Consider the following 26,488-nt stretch of genomic DNA (forward strand, 5'->3'; position numbering starts at 1 on the left):
GAAAGTTTCATCCTGGGACACTTTTTCCAGACAAAGAGGTCCACTTACAACATTATCTAGAGATTTTCGCTTGTGGCTGAGACACTGCAGTGAACCTGACATTTATTTCTACTCTGCAGCTTGGTCGGGGGCTTAGCAGGACAGAAGTGTTTGCTTTGGAGATGAGGGGACACAAGAGTCCCTAATATATGTAGCCTTGCTCCTTGTCCTGAAACACCGTTTAGGGCTCCTTCTTCCTGCCAACCCTGGGACGTAGGTGACTTACTTCTTTCCCAGGTGTTTCTTTGTTTTTTCATTCTTGGTGAAAACTGTGTGAATGTTACACTGCCACACAATCAAAAGAATGGTGACTTACGTCACAATCTGTGTAGTGATTTTGTGGACTTTTAATAATTGCATTACATTCCTGACAATTTCTACCACTACCACCACCCCCAAGAAGTGCAAGGTGCATCTGACATGCCCCTTCCACACACCTCACCCAGTGTGCTGATCTGAAGGCCACACTCAAAAACACCCCCATTTGAGGAGAAAGGTCAGAGAACTGAAATACTTTCTCTCTCTCTCTCTGTCTCTCTCTCTCTCTATATATATATGTATATATATACATACACACACACATATATATACATATATATATTTCAAGTAAGTATATATATATATATTTTTTTTTTCAAGACATTTCATCTGGGAAACCTTCCATCTGATGGAAGTAGCAGTACTCAAATATTATTTTTGGTAGGACTCTGTTTTTTTTCAGAACATTTTCAGGACTAAGGTGTAAATGAATGAGAAACATATAAATTCAATTTTGTTTAAAAGGGTCAGGAGAGTTTCAAGATTAAGAGAACCAATGCTTGGAGCAAAACATGATTTGAGTTTTATTGAACCAAGAAGACTGAAAAAAATGTCTGGAACACTCAGAAAAATCTTTATCAAGGCTCAGCACTCCTGGGACTCATCGTTAAGTTTATAAAATTCAGAGCTGATGAGTTGTGTGCTGTGTGTGTCTGCTTGAGCCTATGACTCACCTCTAAGCCTTGGCTGTAAGAATCTCAGCCTCCAGGATTATACTTAAGGGTCCAAATGGAGCTTATTTCCCCCTCTGCTCCACACAGACACTAACAAGTATCTTCACCCCTGATTACCTTGGGGTAATTTGTCAATCAAAAGATGGTGTTAAAGTTGCCCAGAATAAACCAACAAACTATGTATAGGGGAGAGTAAAAAATTACATTTTCAAATGCCAGCATGCTATCACTAATATAGTCTCCAATGTAACCAACATAGTTTAGGCAACATTAAAAATGAATCTCTGGGGCTTCCCTGGTGGCGCAGTGGTTGAGAATCTGCCTGCCAATTCAGGGGACATGGGTTCGAGCCCTGGTCTGGGAAGATCCCACATGCTGCGAAGCAACTAGGCCCGTGAGCCACAACTTCTGAGCCTGCGCGTCTGGAGCCTGTGCTCCGCAACAAGAGAGGCTGCGATAGTGAGAGGCCCGCGCACCGCGATGAAGAGTGGCCCCTGTTTGCCGCAACTAGAGAAAGCCCTCGCACAGAAACGAAGACCCAACACAGCCAAAAATCAATATAAAAATAAAATAATAAATAAATTTTTTTTAAAAAGCAAAAAAAAAAAACTAAAGGGAAAAATCTTAAAGAAGCTAAAAAATTCTGTACCATTTAAAAAAAAATGAATCTCTGGAAACACGAAAAATATGATAAAAGAGATAGCACAGCATTCAATTTCATGCACACTGTTACATAAATTATTTGCAGCTCGAGTATGTTATGCTCTTTTAAATTTCCCTCTGGGTACAGTTTTAATGGCATCCCACAAGTTTCAATATGTCATATTTTCATTGTCATTTACTTCAAAATACTTTCTGATTTCCATGAGATTTCTTCTTTGATACATGGGACACTTAGGAATTAGAACCATGTTGCTTGGTTTCCAAACATTTGGAGATTTCCTTGTTTTCTTTTTTTTTTTTTTTAATTTATTTATTTTTATTTTTTGGCTGTGTTGGGTCTTCGTTTCTGTGCGAGGGCTTTCTCTATTTGCAGCGAGCGGGGGCCACTCTTCATCGCGGTTCGCGGGCCTCTCACTGTCGCGGCCTCTCTTGTTGCGGAGCACAGGCTCCAGATGCGCAGGCTCAGTAGTTGTGGCTCACGGGCCCAGTTGCCCCGCGGCATGTGGGATCTTCCCAGACCAGAGCTCGAACCCATGTCCCCTGCACCGGCAGGCAGATTCTCAACCACTGCACCACCAGGGAAGCCCTCCTTGTTTTCTTTTTACTCTTGATTTCTTGTTTAATTTCCCTTTGGACAGAAAACATTCTGAATAATTTCAGTTCTTTGAACTTTTTTGAGATTGGCTTTAGGAGCCAGGAAACGATCAATTTTGGTAAGTGTTCTATGTGCACTTGGAAAGGGTGTGTATTCTATGATTGTTGGGTAAAGAGATCTACATGTGTCAGTGAGGCCAAGTTTGTTCATTGCATTGCTCATATCTTCTATACCCTTATTGATCTTTTGTTTTATCAGTTTCTGAGAGAGGTGTTTTAAAATCTCCAATTCTGATTATGAATTTGCTATTTCTCCTTTTGGGTCTGTCAGCCTTTGCTTTATATGTATTTTGAAGTTATATTCTTATTACATACTAATTTAGAATTTTGTTATGTCTTCCTAGTGAATGGCTCCTTTCATTATGAAAACTCCCTCTTTCTCTCCAGCAAAGCTTCTTGCCTTAAGGTTTATTTTAGCTGATGTTAAAATAGCCATGACAGGATTTCTTGATTCATATTTGCATGCTGTATCCTTTTACATTCTTTTACTTTTGCCTTTGCTGTGTCTTTATGCTTGCAAGCAGCATTTAGTTAAGGTTTGGTTATAACTTGAAGATTACTCTCTTGTATGGAAGATTTTCTATTTGTCTTTGTATTTCAGCAGTTTTACTGTGATGTTCCTAGGTGTGATTTTTCTTTGTGATTATCTGCTTGAGGTTTGTAGTGCTTCTTGAATCTGTGGCTTGATTTATTATATCCATTTTTTAAATTCTCATTTATTTATCTCTTCAAATATTGCTTCAGCATCATTCTTTATCTCCTTCCTTTTGGAACTCCAATTATACCTGTTAGAATTTTTCATCATGTCTTATGCTCTTATCTGTACTTCCCATTTTTTTCTCTCTTGTGCATCAGTAAGTATATTTTTCTCTCGACCTATCTAACAAATCATTAATTTTCTCTTCATCTGTGCATAACCTACTGATAAATTGGTCTATTTAGTTGTTAATTTTGGATAATACACTTTTCAGTTCTAGAATTTTAAACTTACTTTCTCGTATATATTCTGGTCCTCTGGTAGAATTCTCCACCTTTTTATCTATTTTCTTGAGCATATTTCATTATTATTTTAAAGCCCATGCTTGATTGGTCCAATATCTAAATCCCATAAATCTATTACTACATTGTTATATTCTATCTTTTTCTTTTGGTCCTATCTCTTAATATGCCTGGCAAGTTTTCAATGAAAAGTGGACATTAGAATAAAAAATCTGTAAACTACCTAGCTGAGCCTTCAGCTTCTAGGAGGTAACAGAGTAGGGGCAGATAAACTTAATCCAAACAGGGACTGAGCTATTTTGAGGCTGGATTTCAATCTTTGCAAGGCCTGATCTATTTCTAACTTGTTCTTGCTCCTAGAATGTAATCCTTTAGGGGTCAAACTGAAAGCCTGGGTGTTTACCAGGAACCCTCCTCCTAGGAAGACCCAGAACTCCAGCACTTAACTCCCAACACTGTGAGCCTGCCAAAAGCTCTGTTTGGCTCTACCACATTTTGGCCATGGCTTTTGCTCAGTCTCTCTTGACCTGTGTCACTTAGGAATTAGCAAAAGCCTTGAGGGAATAAGCAGCTAGAGCTACCAGGCTCATTTCTCTGTGGCCCCTCCAATCTGGGCCCCTCAAGTCCTGAATGTCTTTGTGGCACTGATTCAGTTTTTGTCTTCCCAGATTCCTGAGAGTTCTGCTCACATTCTTTGCTTAGCAGACCATTTTTGCTCAGTTTCTCAATCTCATTACCCATGCCACTTTATATACACTTGAGTTAAAAAGCAGCATTGATTGTCCAACTCACTTTAATGAGTTTTTCTTCCCTCCAGAATCATGGCTTCTAAAGTTCAGGCTATCTTGGTAGCTCTCCAAACAGATGTGATTTTCTTAATCTTCCTTTTCTAGCTTTTCTCAGTGAGAGGTCAGCTCTGCTACAAGAAAGCTTACAATTCCAGGGCCTTTTCGGCTTCTGTGCCTTTTCATATGCTGTTCCTTTGTCCCTCTTCCTTCAAGACTCAAATAAATTATCACCTCCCCTTGAAATCTTCCCTGCGGCCCCTTCTGGTCCCCTCCATCCAAGTGGCATTAGTTAAGAGCTTCCTCCTCTTGGCTCCCAGTGTCTTAGCCATATCCACACTGCTTGGAATGATTTGCCAATGAAGAATTCCAGACCAGCAATTCACAATATTCTACAAACAGGAATATTATATTTGGCCCATGCTGTATGTATAAATGTTAAATTCCTTGATAACAGCTAGGAATCAGGACACAAATCATCTTTTAATAGTAGCATCTCTTGAAAGATCTGAAGATCTGGACTCACCAGGCTTAAATTCTACATGACAACAACTGGCTGCATAACAGCTATTTCCCTTTCATGGGGCAATGGCTCTCCAGCTCTCAGTCCCCACCACTCTCTATGGTTGTACATACATCATCCAACTCATCTAAATTACCTACCAACTAATATTGGCATTTGAGTTTGTAATTCTTGGTCTATGTGTGTGCCCTACCCATCAGTCTAAGAACTCCATATGAACAGATATTATATCTTTTCATCTCTCTCCCAATACCTGTCACATTCCTGGCATGCCAGAGAAGGTCAGTCCATAGTTTTAGACATATCTCTGCAAGAATGCTACCCTAGCATTTTTAGAGCAGTAAAACTATTCTGTAGGATACTATAATGGTGGATACATGGCATTATACATTTGTCAAAACCTATAGAACTATACCACACAAAGAGTGAACTCAAATGTAAACTATGGGCTTTAATTAAAAATAATATATCAATCCTGGTTTTTCAATTGTAACAAATATACCACACCAATGCAAGATGTTAAAATAGGGGACACTGTGAGGGTGGGGTACATAAGAACTCTCTATTTTCTGTGCAATTTTTCTATAAACTTAAAACCATTCTAAAAATAACCTCTACTAGAAAAACAAATAAATACAAATGCTACCTATCAGTGATAAAAGGGGGCAACTAAATCCAGAAAAATAAGTTTCTCCCATGGGATTCAGGTCAGGAGACAAGAGCAGAAATACTTACCAAAGGACACCCACCTATACCACCACTTTTAGGGGCAGCAGGAAAATAAGCCTTTCCTGCGTGGGGTTGTGGGTAAGGGGTGACTAAGACATACTTAAAGTGGTGGCTGGTCTGCCTTATGCACTCTTGGTCAGGGATACTGGAAAGACAGGAGGAAGTTCACATCATAGCCTACAGAGGAAACTAGGCTGACCCCCAAATCGGCCCAAAAAGGCCAGCAGGAGAGCAGCAAATAGAGACTGTTTCCCACTCTCTGGGACCTGGATCCACCCTACTCCACCGTGCAATGGAGGATTTTCCAGGTCTGATGTTTTTCCTTATGTTTTACATTCAGTGTAATAGGGGATTTTGCCTTCAACCACCCTGCCCGCTCATCCTAATGTGCTAATTCATTTTTTCAGTAGCCCTTTTTCCTCTTCTGCATCTGTGTTACTTATCAAGCTTGAGAAGGAAAGAGAGAAGCAAAGACTTGTAGATTGTAAGCTCCATGAGAGCAGGGAACAGAGTTGTTTCATTCACTGAGATACACATAGTAGGTACTTCATTGATAGCTGTTGAGTGAGTGAATAAAGAATCCTACAAGAATGCTGCTTCAAATCACAAAGTGGCAGAGCGTGGCAATGGGGCCTCCGTTGTGGCGGGTTATCTTATAAGCCACTCTTCAAACATGCAGGTATTTCCAAGGCCCACCCACATCCGTTCATCCTCTGCCCTGTGCCATCCCATCTCTCTTCGGGCTGCATGGCTGCATGGCTACGGGCACGCTCAAGGAGCTCCCTGCTGGGAGCCGTGGGCACTGCAAGGTGACCCCTTGCTCTTGCCTGTTCTGACCATGGGAAAAGGTCAGTCCCAGCTCTGCTAACAGGAGACTTCTTCACATATGTCAAGCTGGATGGTGACCTGGACACCCTCAGAGCAGACTTTCCATGGAAAATAAAAGTGTGTTTTGCTTGTTTGATGAATGGTTTTGGTAAAATGTTTTCTTACTTTTTCCTAGACATCACCTGGTGGTATTACCAGTATCAGAGAGGTAAAAAAGTTTAAACTAACTTGACTACTTTGGTCACATTACTTTCAGTGGGAGAGCTTCTTAATCAAATATATATTTTGTAATTCGTCTTCTCACTGACCAACTTTCTGTGCCCCTTAACAGTAAACCCCACCTAAATAGAAACAGTTGGAAACATTCTTTTAGAGACAAGTTACAGGAAAAATTTTGCTCCCCTTAAGAAACTGATATGTTTTTCTCTCACAGACAATAAGATATATGTAAAATCTCAGAGCCAATTTGTGGCTCAAGTGTAGTAACTGCTTAGAACAAATGACCTGAATTTCTATGTTCTCTTTTTCCCCGTGGTCTCGACCTCCTAATCTAATCAATATTTTCTGAGGCAGTTTTTCCTATTACCTTATCTCTTTTTATTTTATTATATGTATTTCATATAATCAGCTTCAAGTCCTTTGTGAAACAAAGCAGAATGTGTTTAAATAAACAAATAGTGAGGAAGAGAGAGGTGGTAGTCTGGGTGATGTGAGGTAGGAGAATGGTAGTGGGTGGAAGGGCAAGTAGGTATAGATCAGGAGCCAAAAACTCAGATGCCTGCAGGACCAAGCAGGGAACACAAATGAAGTAAGTGAGCCAGGGGTGAACAGAGGGCGCACGAGAGGCTTTCACTGCTCAGAGGGATCAGCCCCTGCTCAGCTCTGATAAACTGTTACCTTGTGAGAAGTTGAGACCAAAGTTGTCAGAGAATCCCATTTTCCAAGAGAAATCAGAAATCCAAACTTGTGCATGAATCTCTCAACTTTAAATGTTGGAAATTCCAAACAAAATTAAAACACATTTTATGCGCCAAACAAGACCTATCTTTGGACTGTGTTCATGCCAATGACCAACACATTTTGTAACCTCAAAACTAAATGGGTGGTTACACAATCCAATCCGGAGACCCCATGATGGAGAAAATATTTTCCAGTACAGGAAGAAGGAGATGGTCACAGCCATGGTCTTTGATCATGTAATGGTTATGGACCTAACAGAGGAGACCCTCAGCAGAGAGAAGACCAAAGACTTGGGCCCTCCTATTGCTCATAGCCTAAGGGCCTCACTTGTACACGGGCACAGAGCTTGCCAAGAACAGAACTACTGCAAGGCTGGTTACAACCAATTTGCAGTTTTGTGCTCAAGGGAAGCAGAAGCCATTGTAGAGGCACATGGAAGCCAAATCTCTAAAACAGGCCCTGTACTGGCTGGATTTGAGGTCCAGTCCTGTCACCAGCTGGCTATGTGACCTAGGACTCAGGCAAAGCCGGTTAGTGACAGAGTGTGGAAGACATCTCCCGTGCTAGAAGTCCTCAACATGGGCTCCATGTGTTTGAAAGATACAGGAACTCATGGAAAGTATAGGCAAAGTGCCATGGTTAGGTGCATTTTCTTTTTCTAAGAGGGCCTATCGCTTTCATCCACACTCAGAAGAGTCTGTGACCCCCAAACATTAAGGTCCACATAATCTGAATCATCTCCTCCAAACTTTCCTTCAGTCTGGGAATTACCTGTGTAGCATCCTCTACAGTTGGTTATTCTATCTTGCTTTAACTGCCCCCAGTGATAGATTGTTCGTCACTTTTTAAGGTACTTATAGTTAGAAAACTCTTGATCTGTTAGGACCCCCACCTTCCTAATATTCTGATGGAGAGGGTAATGTTCCCACGCTTCCCACCACACACAAAGTTTTAGTGGGACAACGGGCATGAAAACATTTTACAGAGTAAAAGTAGTTTACAAACAAAAGGTATTCTGATTTATTCTTGTTAGGTAGTGATCACCATTGTATTAGATCTCTGGGTTAATTTTTATCTTTATCATCCAACCTCAACCTGACTTAGTAACTGGCTCAACAGTATTTTTAATAATAAAAATAATAATAACAAGCAACACTTGGCCTCAGAAACTCTTAACAAACCTCAGAAGAAACTGTCAAGGAGGCTCGCATCTGTTAATTCTGTTTCCTCTTCCTCCAACCAGAGAGCTGGGCCACCCCCCTTCCCTTAGTGGGACCGCCTGGATAGCACTCAGAGGCTCCCCGGGGGAAAGCAAGGATTTTAAAACCTCCACAGCCCCTTTCAGAGTTTCTTCAGAATATATTTACAGTGGCCAGAACCATGAAGCATACAGAGAAAGAGAAGGGAGAGCTGATGTGAGGGAAAAGAATGCTTAAATTATGCAGAAGCCATTGTAGAGGCACCCATAAGGTTGCTACGAGTGTAGGCAAATTAAATTAGTGTTTTCCATTCCCAAATCATGACCATGAGAGTCACAATCAGCACATTTTTATAAAGGAATGATTAAATTTGAGAACAGAGTATATCCCACATTACTGAGGAAAAGTACCATTTCATGAAATGGTACTCTATTTCATGAAACCCTTGCTTCAAAACATTTTATAAAATTTTCCCTTTATGTATACTGGATTGTGATGTAAACTGTAATTCTAACTATGAAACACCGTAAAAAAAAATTCAAGAACCACTGGTTTAAGCCCCTAACACCCGCCATGCGGGCGATTTCCCAGCATCAGCATCTTGAATCCCAAATATGTAAATTTCCTTCAGCAACTGATGTTACCATAGTCTGACAATTAGAGGGTGATGAAGAAGCAAAACAAAACAAAAGCTTGGCAGTCAATATTCAGATGTTACAGAATCTCTTCGATACAGAAACTGATCCTGCTGGTCAGACAGTAAACAAACCAATTCTATCTTAATGAAGTGGTTTTAATATTTGATATATCTATAATCACTTAGTGCATTTTTAATGAAAGAGACGGTAAGCAAGTGCAGTTTCTGAGTCAGAAAGATTCTCTCAAACTTCTGCAAAGAGATTTCCCTGAGCTTGTGAAGAATCTAATCACAGTCCATACTGAAAAAAAAAAAATCTTTTAAGCTTCTGGATAAGATAAACTCGGAAATGTATACTAGATGCCTTCAAAAATACATCTTTTCTTCCAAAAATACATTTGTGTCTTCCTTATTTACATTTTCATATAACTTTCACCTCTTTTCAGGGTTAAACATCTGTGCACTTTTAAAAATAAAATTGCTATTAAATCTAATGCTAGGGAATTTAAACCAACAACTTGAATTCTAATTTTAAATGAGTTGAAAATATATGTGAGTATTCTGAATTAGACTTACGTGGGGTTTTTTGTTTGAGAATGCTGCAGTATTTAAGTAATTGCTACTTGTTAGCTAGAAACATAACAGTATTTAAAGGCTCTATTCAAATTATAAGGAAATTGGCCACTTGCAGCTATTTTGCATAAACAGGGTCTTATTTATATTGAATAATCTGCTTTACTCTCTGTAGGATAAGATGATATGTGTTTCCCAGTATGTAAGAAAGATGACAAGTGGGAATTGTTACCAGGTTCTTCTGTCTCTCCCTTGGAACCTTACCCAAATGTCCATTACCTTAGAGAGGAGGTATAAGATATAAACTCACTTTGACGGATTCCTTTTGCGTTGAGATCAGAGTCTCAAAGGAAAAGTGACAATTGCGGAGAGAATCTGATGCAAAAAGACTGACACTGGCTAGGGAAATGCACACAGTGTAATGCACCTGCTCATCCTGTTCTCTCAGATAGAAACTCAGCCTGTCCTCACTCTCCATCATCATGGAGTGATGCCCAGCTCATCACTACTCTTGCCAGCCCATACTTACAGTTGTTCAATACATGGATTTGGTGATGACTGCATGGCAACAATGGGCCAAGAAGGTTAGATGGCAATTGATTCTTGATTGGAGTAAATTTATAGAAAGCATTCTGGCAGGGCCCAGAGGAAAACACTCACCTTCTGTGATGGTAAAACGTTGAAAGTTACACTTATTTAGATTTTGTGATCCTACAGTAGGAGATGGTCAGAGCAATGGGATACTTTAAATGACACTTTCTAAATAACTACTGCAAAATTATATTGCATTGTATAATAGTACATGTAGGAGGAATAAACTACTACTTAAAACAACTGTTTTTAGAGCCCTTCAAATACTTCAGAAGCTTTCATTTATATAAAGTAGCTCCCATTTAAGTCATTTTCCTGTTATTTAAGGATGTCTGGTAGATATTACAATACCGGGAAGTGCATTCATATTTTTAAATTAATACTTAACATGCTGTAATTTGTACTTTTTGCCAAATCAAGCTAGTCTTCCTCTAGTTTCCTAAATGGTGAGAGTTCACTCTATGGTTTTTTTTATAAATTTGTCTCCCTTTGCTGTTTGGAGGATGTTAGTCAATCTGCTCACTTACCTGTGTCTCTAGAATATTCGGATGGTTCAATGGGCAGCAAACTGAATATGCAGAGCAGTTATTTTGAAAGAAAAGGAAATGTTTTCATATGGACTTATCTTTAGCACTTCTGCCCTCATCTCCACTTGGAACACGTTCATCTCCAAGGCTCAAGCTCCCTCCCTAGGTGGTATCCGACACAGCTGGAGTAATGGCTGGACTGATGGTAAGACAGAAAGTGACTGAGCAGGGAGGTGGGGTTCAAAGCAGGGAGGTCATCTGCAGTGTGACCCCCAGCCCATGACCCTATGTCTCAGGTCACCACACCACCCTTTTGACAGGCCAGACTGTGGGCTGACAAGTGACCACCAAGGTTAGCCGCTTCAATGCCATGTCCTCTGGTTCCAGATAAGATTGAAGACGAGTTGGAGATGACCATGGTTTGCCATCGGCCTGAGGGACTGGAGCAGCTTGAGGCCCAGACCAACTTCACCAAGAGGGAGCTGCAAGTCCTTTATCGAGGCTTCAAAAATGTAAGACCCACACGGCCTCTGAAGGCCCAGGCAGGATTTCCCATTTGGGACTAAGCTCTCCCAAATGCCAAAGGGACCCATCAGAGAGATTTTTGCACATGTGTAGTTGTAAAAGGAAGGCCAAATCTATAAAGGAAACAGGAGAGCAAGGTCACCTGGCTAGAGAAAGATGCCAGGGAAGAATGAGGCAGTCTCAGTAGATGGGAAACTGGACAACAGCCCAGAGACTTCACAGGATGGCACAGCCTTGGCCCAGATACTAGCCTTAGCATAACCCATTCACACTGTCAATATTGTTAGTGCCCCAGAAATGATGGGATTTAGGTCTGCTGCTAACCAAGCTCACAGACTGAAGTACAAGCCTGATAGCCAATTTACCTCATTATTTCATATATTTAGCCTCATGATAGCCTTGCTGGAAAGGTACCGGTAGCCCCATTTTACAGGTAAGGACACTGAGAATCAGAGACTGACTCACTCCAAGTTACAAAGCTTAGAAGGGGCTGAGCCAGGATCCAAACCCAGGTCTTTCTAATCCCAAAGCCCAGACTCTTTCCACCTCACAGTGCCCGTTCTCTGATGACATCTCATCATTTTGCAAAGCAGCTTCAGTCCTGAGGTGGAACTATCTCCCAGCCACTCACCTTGGAGATACGGAGGTGCACAGGTGGTTGCCCAGTCCCTGCCCACCAGGGATCACAAGGAACCCCGAGGCTCTCAGACACTCCCGCTAACTCTCCCCCCTTCACACAGGAGTGCCCCAGTGGTGTGGTCAATGAAGAAACATTCAAGCAGATCTACGCTCAGTTTTTCCCTCATGGAGGTGAGTCCGATCTTGAAACAGATCCCTCCTGGCTCCCTCTCTTCATCCTCTGGCAGCCTTCCTTCCTCCAAGTTCATACTTCCTTGTTATCTGCCTCCTCCTCAAGGTTGGGGAGAACTCAGAGCAGAATTCCTCCCTTATTGCAAGGTGTGGAATTCACTAAAGCTTTAGCAGAAAAGAGCTCTGAAAATGGACCTTCTCCCAGAGAGGAAAGTGATAAAGCAATATCACAAAATCTCCTAACAGCTCTATAAAGCTGGTATTGTTATCTGCGATCCGGGCAACTACGTCTCAGAGAGGCTAAGCAGTTCACGGAAGATCGCACAGCTAGTGAGTGGCAGACCAGAATTTGATCCCAAGGAAGTGTCTGTCTAAAGCTTTGCCATGATAGGCCTACCATTGTGCTATACTCCATCCTTTCCTTAAAACAGCTTTCCTTGAAAAAGAACTTTAGTAAATACCAGAGACTATAAAAATAAAGGAATCCAAAAAGATGCAGGTTGAATAAAATTGTGCTTATAAATCAGGTTAGCAAGTGTGCCAGGCTCACAGCTGCTGTGTCACTCTGCCTGACTCCTGCAGGAACCTGCTCTGACCCCACGGGTCTGGGGCATCAGAGGCTCTTCCTGTGGCTTCAATGTGCCACATGCCAACTTACTTCCTGCCCCAGGAGCCATCTCCTGCAGGACCCCTTCCCCAGGTCCTGATGAAACAGAGATCCAAGTGTCCCAGACACTTCTTGGGCTCTGTTTCTCATGGACCTCTTCAGCAGCCTTCTTAGGTGTGGGACCCAGTACAGGACCCCTACCCCAGCTGGGGGCAGCTTCACCCCATGCAGGCCCCAGAACCGATGTTTGTTGAGTCCTATGGAGCCACTCTTATATTGAGTTTTGACTATGTGGCAGGCTTGATGATGGTTTTGATGATATGGCTATATGAAAAGTTTAACATTGTGCAGAGATGGGAAGGTGAAGCTCAGAGAGGTTGTGTTAGATGCCTGGGGTCACACAGCTAGGTAGTAACAGAGCTGCTCTCCAAGTCCAGGTCTGTCTGCTCCCTAATGGGTGCTCATTCCATGGCATTGTGCTGCCACTCAGAAGAGCATCTTCTCCACACAAGTACTGTGTCATTCATCCAACAAGAATTATACACATAGGCAGGAGCGTCTCTCTCTGGGGATGGCTAGACTTAGGAGCAAGGACCTGTCTCAGCTCTTGCCAGAACTTCCCACCTAAACCCCAGAAAAGCCAAACGGGTCCCAGGTCACAGCAGCAGTTTTTCCCACTCTGTAATCTTCTCCTTTCTATCACCCTAGCATTACTCTCTTCTCTTTCTTACTGTTTTCAAGTGATCTCACTCCCCTCTGCAGGACCCCTGCTCCCATCACCTGCTTTTCCTTCTGTGCCTTGCAGATGCCAGCATGTATGCCCATTACCTCTTTCACGCCTTCGACACCACGCAGACGGGCTCCGTGAAGTTCGAGGTATGCTTGTCTCTGGGAGGCCCCGGGTCCCCATCACTCTTCCTCTAAACCATGGAGATGTTGGGAGAAGGAGTGGACCATCAAATGCTTCAGTCCTTTACCATTTAACAAGGATTTCCTGAAGACAGAAGAAGCAACTGCCCTTACCCTCCAGGAACTCAGGACCTCAGGGACTAACGATAACAGTCTAATCGCTCACATGCACACCGCGCTGACCATGCTGCAGTCTCTGTACTTAGTGCTTTGCATGTATTAACTCATTTAATCCTCACAGTAACCCTAACAAGGTAGGGTTCTATTATTTATTATCAGTTTACAGAAGAGGAAAGTAAGGCAGAGAGAGATTGAGTTGCTTTCCCAAGGTCAAACAGTAAGTGGTAAAGGAGGGCTTTGAACTCAGGTGGTATGTTTCCAGAGTCCACGTTCTTAGCCACCAGATGATGCCACCACTTGTACAATAATTGTAGCCATGGGATAAGGCAACAGTAGGTGCCAGCACACACTGAGCTCCGTTCTTCCTCCAGAAGCTCCTTCCCAAAAATGGGGCAAGGTAGGCAATGGAAGGGGGGTGGGGCTGTTCACTGAGCTTGGCCACATCCTTCTGGGGACAGAGGACCTGGGAGATACCATTCTGTAAAAGCAGTCACAGAGTCTGACCCAAAGACAGAGCTTCACCCCACCCGATGGCTTGGTGGTTAATGTCTCTCATGCCTCTTCCACTTCTCAGGACTTTGTAACCGCTCTGTCAATTTTACTGAGAGGAACCGTCCATGAGAAATTAAGGTGGACATTTAATTTGTATGACATCAATAAAGATGGATACATAAACAAAGAGGTAAGTGAGCTGAGGCCAGGGGCATGAGAGAGCTACAGGGAAGGCACCTAATTAGAGAGAACATAGCCTTAGCCATGAGGATGAAATGGTCCAAATGAGGAGGGATCTGCTTTGGGGCAGAGGTGGTTCCTGACAAAATGAAGGTCACCTTTGACCTCCCCCATTGCCCTACCCTGTTCACGGGCACTCAGGAAAGGATTAAGCAGATTCATTCACTCTCACTTATTCAATGCACATTCTAAAGGGGGTATAAATAATTTATTTCAGTGTAGAGTAACTCCTCCCATGGGAATTTGCATTTTAACAGGTTAACAGCCACATGTTAAAGGTAAAAACCAGAATAGTAGCATTGCAGGCATCACCTAGAAGAGAAAAGGGAGATCTTTGAGGAAGAGGAGATTCCAGTTGAATCATATTAGCCACAACCTATTTTGCCTACTAATAAAACCTCAGAAGGGGGTCAGGTGCAGCCATCTCTAAATAAATCATCACAAATAAATTTCTGAATCTTCACTGCTTGACACTTTTAGAGCCTCAAAGTATATGTGGTATCTAGATAGTGAAATACCCACAGGTCTATCTCAAAACTCACTTTGGTATCTACTGTATCCTGGCATCTCAGTCAAAGCTTGGATTTAGCATCTTATAGCATCCCACTTCCTGAGCTCCTATGTGCCAGGCACAGTGCCTGGAGTTACAGATGTCATCTCTAATCCTCACCTCAACCCTGCAGATTTCTCTCCAATTTTCATTCCTCATTCATTCAGTCATGGATTTGCTCAACATATATTTGAGGGCTTATTAGGTGTTCTAGGTGCTGAAGATAAAGTGGTGAACAATCCCCAAAATGTGAAAATCCTAATATTCACTAATAGCAGATGTGATAAGAATTCCAGTAAATACATATAATGGAATGACAGGTGGCCATTTAAAACCATGTAAGAGCAATAAGATATAAAAATGTGTATGTTACATTACATTTTAAAAATCACTTTATACAGAAGTATGTACAATATTATCTCAACTTTGTAAATAATTAAATGCTTCTATATATACTCAATATATTATACTCCAAAATATTCAAATACTACTTTATAAAATATATAAAGAAAGGACCCTAAAATGAGACTTATAACAAGATCTTCAACCTTGATTCAACCATTATTCCATCACTGAATAATCTTACTAACTCCTGCTCCCTTTTTTTAATTTGCAAACTAGACAAAACTGTCCCCATTAATACTCATCAGACCTTTCTGGATGGCAGGATTAATAAAGTACTCCTTAAAAGGAAAAGAAAGTGTGAATAAGCAGCTTCTTAGAAAAGATAGCTGGATCTTCCCCAGGCAGTCATTTGGAAATAGTTTCATCAAAACTGTAGGCAATGAAAATCCTGAGAGAGCAATCAAAATTTATCTTTAAGTCTTTTATGTTATAAAAGTTACTCAGGAAATAAACCAATAGCCATATGGGTGTTAAGGACTTGTAAAGCACACATCTTTAATTAAACACATGGACAGAGATATATATTTCCTAGTTCTGTCCATTGTTAGGACCTAAGATCAATGACACTCCTGGAGCAATGAGTAGACCTAGCACCCAGACCTTGGTTTCTAAATATCATTCTCCAATAAAAGGAACCAGCCTCCTTGGTCTTGGTTGATTCCAGGCCTGGGAAAGAGAAAATACAAGAAGATGATCCTGGAGCAGCTTGCAGTGTTGAAAAAAATGGGAGTGCTATTTAAAAAAAAGAAAAGATGGGGGGCGGGGTATGTCAACAGGCCACAGAAGTCAGCCTGAAGGAGTTCCCAACAGCCAAAGCCAGAACAATTTGAGCAACAAAATACAAATTGATAGTTTTGGGTTATAACCTATAAAATAAAGTAAATGTCCATGAGTCCTAACTAATATATATGTACAAATAATATATTATGTATTTAAATAAATAATAAATATGTATTTAAATCAATGAATACATAAACAAATGGGGGAGGGGAAGGACAACTCTTCCTTAAAGAAGAATTCCAATTAATAAACATAGAAGGAATAAAGAAAATACAAAATACCCATTAAGCAAACATTACAGTAATAATTTTTGCAGGCAAGATCCACTAACAGATTCTTAGATCAGTGGAGAAGCTTGACAGGCACCACCTTAATCAAGTGATCAAGGTTAACATCGCCAGTAATAAGACATAGCAACACCATGTACCTCTTTGATATGTTGCACCAAGAAGGATATAACATCACTTCTATGGTATTCTTGTCAAAAATGCATAACTTCAGTCTAATCATAAGACAACCAGGGACTAACCCAAACTGAGAGACATTCTACAAAATAACTGACCAGTACTCATATCAAAAGAGTCATGGTCTCCAAAGACAAAGACAGAATGAGGCACTGTCACAGATCAGAGGAGACTAAGGAGACACAACAACTGAATGCGACGTGGGATCCTTGAACATAAAAAGGCATTGGGGAAAAAGCTGATGGAGCTTGAACAAGCGCTATAGTTTAATAGTTTTGTGGCATTGTTTATAGTGTTGTAGTTACTAGTATTGTAGCATTATTACTTTCCTAGCTTTCATCATTGTGCTGTGGTTATGCAAGTTGTTAGCATTAGGGGAAGCTGGGTCAAAGGTATACATGAATGCTCTGTACTATTTTTGCAAGTTTTGTGTAAGTCTAAAATGATTAATAATAGGTTAAAAAACAAAACACAAACAATTAAATAAAATAAGTACATGGAATGAGGAGTAGCAGCAAGGAACCCAAGATAGAAGCTGTCCCCCGGGTCTCTGTAGACACTCCATCAAATATCCTGAAGACAAGGCTGCCTTCCTGCATTCTTTTCCCCCATTCCAAGTAGGGGATGGGGAAGCCCATGGAACACTACTTCTGGTCAGTGTGATCAGGAAAACACCACAGAGCCACTCAACAGTGACGGGGCTCCCAGCCCATGGCAGGCATGGTGCCAGGTGCAGAGAACTTAGCAATGAAGGATCAAGCATGTGTCCTCAGAACTCACATTCTTGGGGAAACAGATCTACAGAGCAATAAAAAGAACAAGTTAATTATTTTAACGTGTATGTGCTGATAACTTATTCCATATCAATGAAAGATTAGAAAGGAAATATGAAAGAATTTGTAACATCTATCTGGCCCCATCAATCAAGAATGGTAATTTTTGCCTTTGTAGAAAGGGATCTTTTGGTTACAAAGCTAGAAAATCATCAACATAAATGAGCCTAAGCTGAGAGATTTCTTGTAAAGACATAGGTAGTTTCTCTAAAAAGTCTTTTAAAAAATAAATAATTTTTTAAAGTGAAAAAGAAGATATAGGTCGTTTGGTGTAACACATTTAATCTCCATTCAAGCTAGAAAGTTGTTAGTCTCCCCCCCATGTCACACCAGTCTCCTCTTCTTATTCCTCTCTTTCCTCTCCCTCCTCCAGCATTGTCTTAGGTCAAGTTGGTCACACTCTCCTCTGCAGGAATGATGGGTTCGAGTTGGCAGCAACATGGGGGGGGGCGGGGCAGGGGGGAAGACCTCAGAGGAGGTTTTAGTGGATAGGGTAACCATTCTCAGACACTGCCTCTCCGGGGCTTCTCTTGGTCCCTGTTACTACCTCCGTCTTCTTCAACTGCTTTTCTCAGAGAGAGAGAGAGAGAGAGAGTGTTTGTGTGTGTGTGTGTGTGTGTGCACGTGTGCTCATGAGAATATTTCTCTGTCCTCCCCCGTGTCCCACCTCCCTTCGCCCTCTACTCCTCTACTCTCCTCACTTCTCTTCTTTCTCTCCCTTCCTCCCAGAATTCCTCTCATCTCCTCTACTCCATGTGCTCCAGTCTACTCTTTATGGAAGTTCTTCCCTGTAATAGAATAATTTTCGGTGTCTGCTCTCCCCTCATCTCAGCTAAAACCCAGAAATGGTTTGCCCATGGCACCAACTCCAACTCGTCACTCAAACTTCTCAAGAGATAAAAATAGAGTGGCTCAGCTCTGTAGTTGGATGTCCACATTTGTTCCAATCAGCTGTGGTCACAGTGACAGGTCACCTGGTACAAACACAGCCACCCAGGCCAACCATTCAAAGGAATTATGGAGCAGAGAGAGGGTCTTCCAAAAATGGGGCGTGGGCTGATCAGTACACGAATATGTCCACTCAGATCCCACTTATAACCCCTCACTGAGGAATGCTCAGGAAGAGGCAAGCTACCCAAGAGCTTCTGACGACAAAGAATTTTCCACTGCCCTCTCTCTGGAAGGAGGCTCCCAGAATATAGCCCCTTCAGCTTGCTTTCTAACGCCCTCTCATCAGCTGAAGAAGTTCCTTTTAACCACTTTCATTCTCAAGGGGGACAAAAAGCCCCAGACTGTCACCCAGAAGAGCTTAACTTCCTGGTTCCCACACTGTGTGCTTCTATGTCCCCTCTCCAGGAGATGATGGACATTGTCAAAGCCATCTATGACATGATGGGGAAATACACGTATCCTGTGCTTAAAGAAGACACTCCAAGGCAGCACGTGGACGTCTTCTTCCAGGTAAGAGCACACACCTGTGCGTGAGCTTTAAGCTCAACTTCGATCAGTCAACCCACAAGCCTCTGAGCAGTGGCTTGTGTCCAAGCCTGCACTACAGATGGTAGGAAACAGAAAAGAATTACAAGATGTATTGCCCTCCAGGAATAGATTATCTCATTAAATGGACAAGTATACACTACAGAAGAGAATAAGGAAGAATATTATTAAGTATAAGTGGTAGAGTATGGACTCTAAATTCCATGAAAATGGTTGGGGGATCAGAGTAAACAGAGAAGATGTCATTAAGCACATCTGTGTAGGTGTTAAGCATTTGTGTCTGGGGAGTAAGGGGAAATCAGGTGGAAACTGGGGTGGGTTGGAAACTAGGGTGAGATCTTTAGACCAAAGAGTTTAGCCTTGCTCTGGTAAAAAGTAGGTGCTGTTAGTCCGTGAATAGAAGAGTGGCAAAATCTTAATAGTGTGCTAATAAAAAAATTAACCTAGCAGGAGAGTATCAGAGAACATCAGAGCTCATTCTAGTCTAATCCTCTCACTTTGCAGATGGGAAAAGCAGAGGCTCAGAGAGGCTTAAAGACTCACTCAAGGTCACACAGTAAGTGACAGAGACAGAAGTAGAACCTCTCATGTCCAGTGTTCTTTCTGCCAAATGGACAGGCTAGAAGTGAGACTGGGAAAGGCATGTTAGGGTGTCAGCAGAATAATCTGGTGATGAGAAGATGAGCATCTACAGCAAGTTTTTTAATTTGAAGGAAGCTCATGGGGGTCAAAGTGCTGTAACCAGGGCCTGGGTAGAGTTGTCTGGTCAGTGAAAGACCACCCTAGTTCTCGGGGGAATGTTGGTTAACAGAAAGCAAGTTTTGGAATGCATATCACCAGATTCTTTAAAGTGCTTCTTGTTGGGTCTTTCAGAAAATGGACAAAAATAAAGATGGCATCGTGACTTTAGACGAATTTCTTGAATCCTGTCAGGAGGTAAGGAGAGATCTCAGGGCAGAAAACCTCTATATCTGGGAAAGGAAATCTGGGGCTTGGGGACAGGCAGAAGGGAGAAAATGAGAAACCTGCAATTTCTCAGATTAGAGCCACCATCATCACCATCACCAGCAACAACTCAGAATTTCAACAGTCTCCACTCCTCAGACTGGTTTGTGGCTAGTCTTGGGTAAGCACAGGCTGAGCCACACAGATTAAGAAGGGGGATATGAAAGCCCAGAGGGGGTCTCTGTGAAACTACAGACTTCCAAGTGGGCAACACTGTCATTTTTCAGTCTTCCTCTGGCTTGATGACCCACTCCCCAGACTACAAGGGAGTAGCTGGAAAAAAAATCTAAAGCTGTGATTCTTAAACCATAGTGTGCATAAGAATTGCCTGGGATGATTCTAAAAATGCACATTTCCAGGCCTCAACCCAGAGACTCTAGATCTGGGATGGGGATCTAGAAATCTTCATGTTAACAAAAGTGCCCTGACCAATGCTTCTAAAACTTTAATGTGCAAACCAGCCTCCTTGAAGTTCTTGTTAAAATGCAGATTCCCATTCAGAAGGTCAAGGGTGATGCTGATGTTGCTAAAAGGATAAACTGGCCCCAGAGTCAGCCAGAGACGGAACTGGAAATAATTGCTTTCCTCTAATTTAGAAAAATGCATTTATACTCCTACCTTTTTTCAGACAGGTGCACAGTTACTCTGAGTTCCAGCCAATAAGAACTGCAAATGCAAGAAAGCTGGGGAGACGTTATTAACATGTAGTGAGCACCTACCAAGTTTTAGGTACATTAAGTAAACCTCACGTAATGTAAACAACCTGAGCAGTAGAGTCACTATATACTCAAAATATTTAATAACTAGAGTAGACTGAGAATTGATCATTCTTAACTGACTTCGACCAATGCCCTGGAGCAGTGCCCTAAAGAACCCCTGCTAAAGTTGGTATTAACCTGTTAGTTGATGGATCTTTCGGTAGTCTAGGGGTTCTGGACCAGTTACCAGGTAGCCAGGTAGCTAGAGAGGCTCAGGTCAGCAGCTATTTACCAACAGGATTAGAAACATTTCCACATTTTAATCATTATGAACTAGCTGAACATCAGTATTCATCACACCCATTTTAAAGAAAACTGAGGCACTGCAGGTTAAGAGATGTGGTTAAAGCACAGTAAGTGATAGAGATGGAACTTGAACTCCATCGTTCTAATTTTAAATACCATGCCCCAGTGTACCATGCTTTTTTGACTTTGCTTAACAGTTTTTTAATCAATTTAGTTTCTCACATTAGCAAGCAATATTGATTAATTAACTCATTTCTTTTTCACAACCCACCCTATAAGTAGATACTATGATCAATGCCATTGCACACACGAAGAAACTGAGGCACAGAGAGACTAAGTAACTTGCCTAAGGTCACTCAGCTCGTAAGTGACAAAGCCAGGATTAGAATCTAGGCAGCCTGACTTCTGAATCCATATACTTAACTGTCAGGCAATTATACCTCCCTGTTCTAGAAACTTTTAAAAGATTTCAAATACCCATAATCAACTTTGTTGATTTTCTCTACTTTAGGTCTGCTTTCTATTTCATTTATGTGTGCTCTAAATTATTACCTTCCTTCTGCTTTTTTATTTTAATTCAATTTTTTAGGTTTTCTTTCTAGATTTTTGAGATGGAGGTTTAGATCATTGATTTTCAACCATTCTTTTCTAATATATGCATTTAAAGGGATACATTTTCCTCTGAGTACTGCTTTAGCTGAGTACTGCTTTAGATCCCCAAAATGTTGATATGTCACATTTTCATTATATTTTAATTCAAAATATTTTTCTCTGACCCATGGAATTAGAAATGTGTTGTTTAATATCTAAATATTTGAGGATTTTCCACATTCCATACTTACTCCTTAGAGAATATACAATAGAAAAATGTAAACTAGAATAGAATAAAAAAGAAAAAAACATGTGATCATCTCCATAGGTATAGAACAAGCATTTGATAAAAATGCAATTGCCCACAGCTTCTTAAAAGAAATAGTCCTCGCTGGTTTACTGGATAATTTGGGTTTTTTTTTTTCTGAATTCCTCTTTAAAGCCAGAGAAGGTGCTTCTCCCTTTGAACTTCTCACTTTCTAGGTCCCCACCTACCCCTTACTCCCTGTTTCTCATACCCTTGCAGAGTTCTTTCTGAATAGAAAACCCATTCTGGAGATTTGCTCTGGAGATTTGAGAAGTTACAGAGCTTCTCAGGGAGAAGCCTCAGAGAATTCTAACCATCCTCTTCTCCCCCTCCTTCCATCCCAGGATGACAACATCATGAGGTCCCTCCAGCTGTTCCAAAATGTCATGTAACTGTGAACACAGCCATTCGGCTCTCAGAGACATTACTAAACAACCAACTTAACACCTTGATCGGCCCTCCTTCTGATTTTACACGCAGACTCTTGGGACAGAAACACATTTTGCACTTTGGAAGAATTCTCTGCAAAGACATTTTGTGGAGCCCAGGATCACGTGGCTCAGTCTCTGATTGCCAGCTCTTCCTCCTCCCTCTTCTTGGGAGAGAGACAAGATGAAATCGGGTTTGCTTTGGAAGCATGCTCACCTCTTCGTACTGCTGCCCTATGGAAGGTCCCTCTGCTTGAGCTTAAACAGTAGTGCACACTTTTCTGCTTGCGTGCCCCAGCCTACTGCCTCCAAGTCCAGCAGACCTTGATGTATCTGGAAGCAAGATGACCTGAGCCAAATGCACATCAGCTTCTGATGGTCTCCCGAACCAATGTGCCTGTTTCTCTTTCTTTGGTGGGAAGAATGAGTATTATACAGAACAATTAGAATCTACCATGACTAGATTGGGAGAGCCAGCGCCTAACATATGTAGGATAGGACTGAATTATTAAGCATGGCATTGTCTGATGACCCAAACTGCACATGTCCTTTGTTTCCAGAGGCAAGGACAATAATGCTCTCATATTAGCATCTGTGCTGGTGGTGCAAGTCCCTTAACATGCATAGGAAGGGAGCCAATGCCCAGTGGCCCATGCCTCCACTCCATCTCCTGCTAGAGCCCAGCACTGCATGACCCTCCCAGAAAGCCCAGGATGCCTGCAAATTGCTGTAATTTTATACCATCTTCTAATCAATAAACAGAACTATTTCTTACACTCTTAATCTTCATTTCGTCCATGACATTGGGCAGAAGAGGTAAGCTGTGAAAGGGAAGGCTAGCCTATTCCTTTGGCATCCAGTTATTAGTGCCTACATTGTGCCAGGCACTGTGCCAAGTAGCACATCACCCTCCCCTGCCCCCAAGCAAACATCCGATTCAAATGCAAATACTGTGACCATAAGCAAATGCAGCTTAAAGATGAGACTCTTCACAACACCCCCCTTCCAGAACAAGTGTCACTCCCAAGACCCTCTGGTATAGAAAGTCTGGAGCCTCACAAGGTGTGTTTGGGGGTACAGAGATGAAGAGGTGGTCAGGACCCCCTGCTGAGGGACTTGGAGTCCAGGAGTTGATCAAGAGGCTTCAGCCTATAAACAGCAAATGATTGTTTATATTGGACACTGTGGGTCTTGGTTTCCTCATTTGACATCACATTAAAAAGATTAAGAGCTAACAGTGGCATTCTTGGAAGAAAAGCAATTTATTGAACCCCTGTTATGTGCCAAGGGCTGCACTAGGGGCTTATATGCTTTATCTCATTTCATGGCAGAATGCTCTGGAAGGTAGAGTCTTCATTTTGCTGGTTTGCACACTGAAGCTCAGAGAGGTAAGGGAAACTGCCTAAGGTAGGACAGCTCCATAGAGAGATTAAACTCTTCCCACTTTCTCCTAGAGCCTTCCTGCTAGGGGATTCTGCCTCGCCCCAAGAAACTGAGGGTACCTCACACAAATCTCATTCATCTCCAGTCAGCTCAGAGAGGCAAAGGCATTCTTTGAATCCAAATAGTAGATGAGAAAACAGATATAGAGAAGGGAAAAGCCTCAGGTACCCGTGGATCACTAGCAAGAGCAGGTCACCACACCTCTGCATGCATGAAATATTCCCAATCTGATTGCCATTGGCTGCTGCTGCTTATGGCTGGAAATTATAGAGGCCACAGCTCTGTTTCTCTATTTGAGCTTCCTGAGTGCAGCCATGTGGTCATCTAAGGCTGCTGGACATGTGGCTGGCCCCTAGCAAGGCATATACTTAGGTCCAAGCAGACGATCTATTCTTGTGACCTTTCCAGTGTGGGGTGTGAACCTGCATCCTGAGGCTGTACAATGTCTAGGTCATGGTTCTCCACCCTGGCTGCACATCATAATCACCTGGGGAACTTTGAAAAATGCCAACACCTGGACCCCATCCCAGATTAATTGAAGTAGAATCTCTGAGTGTAGAACCCAGGCATCAGAATTTCTTAGAAGCTGCCCAGATGATTGTAAAGTGCATAGAGAGCCACAATGGGGACCATACCCAGTGCTGTGAATGGAGCACATGACCTGAACCATCCCCCTGGCTACAGTGATTGGTTCAGAGGTAGGCTTGATACCTATGCCAGTCCACACAGCATGAATCTCAAGACTTGCGCTGGGAACAATGGGGCAAAGATGTTCTCTCTCCTATTGGACATGAATGAGACAGCAGTCCTAGGACATGTTGGTAGTGATTTAGGAATTCTGAAAGGTTATCTGATAACCAAAGGGGAGAGAAACCAGAATCACAGAAGGCAAGGCAAAGAGGTTTTTTTTAATAAAAAATTTAAAAATAAACCAGAAATTGATGAGATCATTGAGCTGCTAGATCAAGCTGCACCTGAACCTACACATACCTCTGACCTTTTCAGATGCCTTTGTTTGATGCCTACGTAAGATTTAGGCCAGTGTTTCTCCACCATGGCTTCATATCAAAATCACTTGGGGAGGCACACTTAGGGAAAATTTTCAAAGTACCAAATGCCTGCGCCTTATCCCAGGTTCTAAATCAGAATTTCTAGAGGTGGGGCCCTGAGCATCAATATGCTTTAAAAGCTCCCCAGGTGATTCCAGTGTACACCTAGAATTGAGAGCCCTTGCCCTAGAAGAGTGGAAGGGCTGCTACCCTTCTCCCTGTCGTGGCCAGAACACAAGTAAGTAGCCCAATTCAGTCCTCGGCACCCAATACTGAGAGGAAAATCAGCATCTGGAGATATTCAGAGAGAAATCAGAATGGAAGGAAGATTCAAAACTTGTCCTAAGATGAATAATCAACAGAAAGGAAGTTGGTTGTCCTGGTGAGGTAGGGAGAAAAGGACAACCTGTTGGAGCAACTGCAAGGATATGGGCCACCACTCATCAAAGCTTTTAATAAAGGAACAAGGAAAAAAATAAATGCTGCAGTTTCCACAGAAGCACAGAAACAAAAAGAGGCCTGGGCTTTTGTGAATCCATACATCCCTCAGCAACTGGGGTATTAAGAGAAATGAGGTTCTCAGCTTGGAACACCCATCCTCTTGGCCTCCTGGAGGGATCCTGCTCCTCCTGAATCATCCAACAAATTGTCACTATTTGCCAGTCATCGTGCCTGCTGATGGGGATTCAACCGTGTAGTAGATGCCTTATCAGACACGCTTGGCACTCACTGACTGCACAGGTGGACTCAACGGCTGCTGGCTACAAATGCCTGTGACTTTTTGCCTGTCACTCTGACTGTCACAGACAGACTGTGGCCAAGATAGCCCCACTCTGTTTGTGGGCAGGGCAGGCAGGAAGAATCAGGTAGTTAGCACTTCCCAGGAGTAGCCCTTAGCCAATGACCAATGAGAGTTGGTGGATCAATACCTCAGACCCCTCTCCTCAGTAGGAAGAACTCTATACCTTCTCCCAGACTTCTCCACTAGGATTGAGCCCCAATCACCCACAGTAGTAATCTGCTCAAAAGTACACCCCTTATTGACCTCTTTCTCTTCCCTGTCTCATTTCCTGCATTCTCCTACTATTGCTTCCTGGAATCCCCTCCCGGATAAACTACTGAATCCCACATCCTTGTCCCAGGGCTGGATTCTAGAGGAACCTAACCTAAAACAAGTAATGAATAGGCCAGATATGTGTCCTGCTCTCATGAATCTTATTTTCTAATGGGAGGAAACAGAAAACAAATAAAATGATTTGGGGTAAAGTGGCATGAAGAGAACAAAAGTGTGATGTGATAGAAAATGACTGGGGTGACTTGGGAGGCTGCTTTAGACAGGGTGGGGAGGGAAGGCTCCTCCGAGCTGAGCTTGACGTGATCTCAGGGGTTGGGGGGAGATCACCAGGGATTTATACAAAATCTGGGCCTAGACTTGCTGTGACTTCTTGCTCAGGCTTCTGAGATTCTATCTCTTGTTCCATTAAGGAAATCAGATCTGTTGTGGAAATGGAGAATCCCATCATGACCAATCCTGTGGTTCTCTAACATCCCACCTCTGAATAAATCCTCTGAGCAGAAGCCAGCAAGGCCCACTGGAGAGGCTTCCAGGAGGAAGTGTAGATGGGACTGGGGACCACTGCTTGGCGCCAGGCTCCCTATGGATGAGATCCTACTTGAATCTCACAACAACCTTGTGAAGTAGGTATCCTAGGCACCGATTCTTCGGATGA

The 26,488-nt window shown here is 42.3% G+C and overlaps 1 protein-coding gene across 6 annotated transcripts in view; it reads left to right on the forward strand.

Moving 5' to 3' along the window:
• KCNIP1 (potassium voltage-gated channel interacting protein 1) overlaps positions 1–22,230 on the forward strand; it is a 350,066-nt gene extending 327,836 nt beyond the window's left edge. For 3 of the 6 annotated variants that reach the window (XM_061188459.1, XM_061188460.1, XM_061188461.1), the window contains exons 2-8: positions 11,087–11,211; positions 11,965–12,034; positions 13,447–13,517; positions 14,245–14,352; positions 18,791–18,895; positions 19,805–19,867; positions 22,183–22,230. In XM_061188459.1, coding sequence (XP_061044442.1) covers positions 11,087–11,211; positions 11,965–12,034; positions 13,447–13,517; positions 14,245–14,352; positions 18,791–18,895; positions 19,805–19,867; positions 22,183–22,230 — 590 coding nt within the window. Of the gene's footprint in view, positions 1–6,387; positions 6,421–11,086; positions 11,242–11,964; positions 12,035–13,446; positions 13,518–14,244; positions 14,353–18,790; positions 18,896–19,804; positions 19,868–22,182 lie in introns of those variants that run through there. The other 3 variants (XM_061188456.1, XM_061188457.1, XM_061188462.1) reach the window with 2 other exon arrangements.
• The last annotated feature ends 4,258 nt before the right edge of the window (positions 22,231–26,488 follow it).

The sequence above is a fragment of the Eubalaena glacialis genome, chromosome 4 (genome assembly GCF_028564815.1).
Source record: "Eubalaena glacialis isolate mEubGla1 chromosome 4, mEubGla1.1.hap2.+ XY, whole genome shotgun sequence".
Lineage (NCBI taxonomy): Eukaryota > Metazoa > Chordata > Mammalia > Artiodactyla > Balaenidae > Eubalaena > Eubalaena glacialis.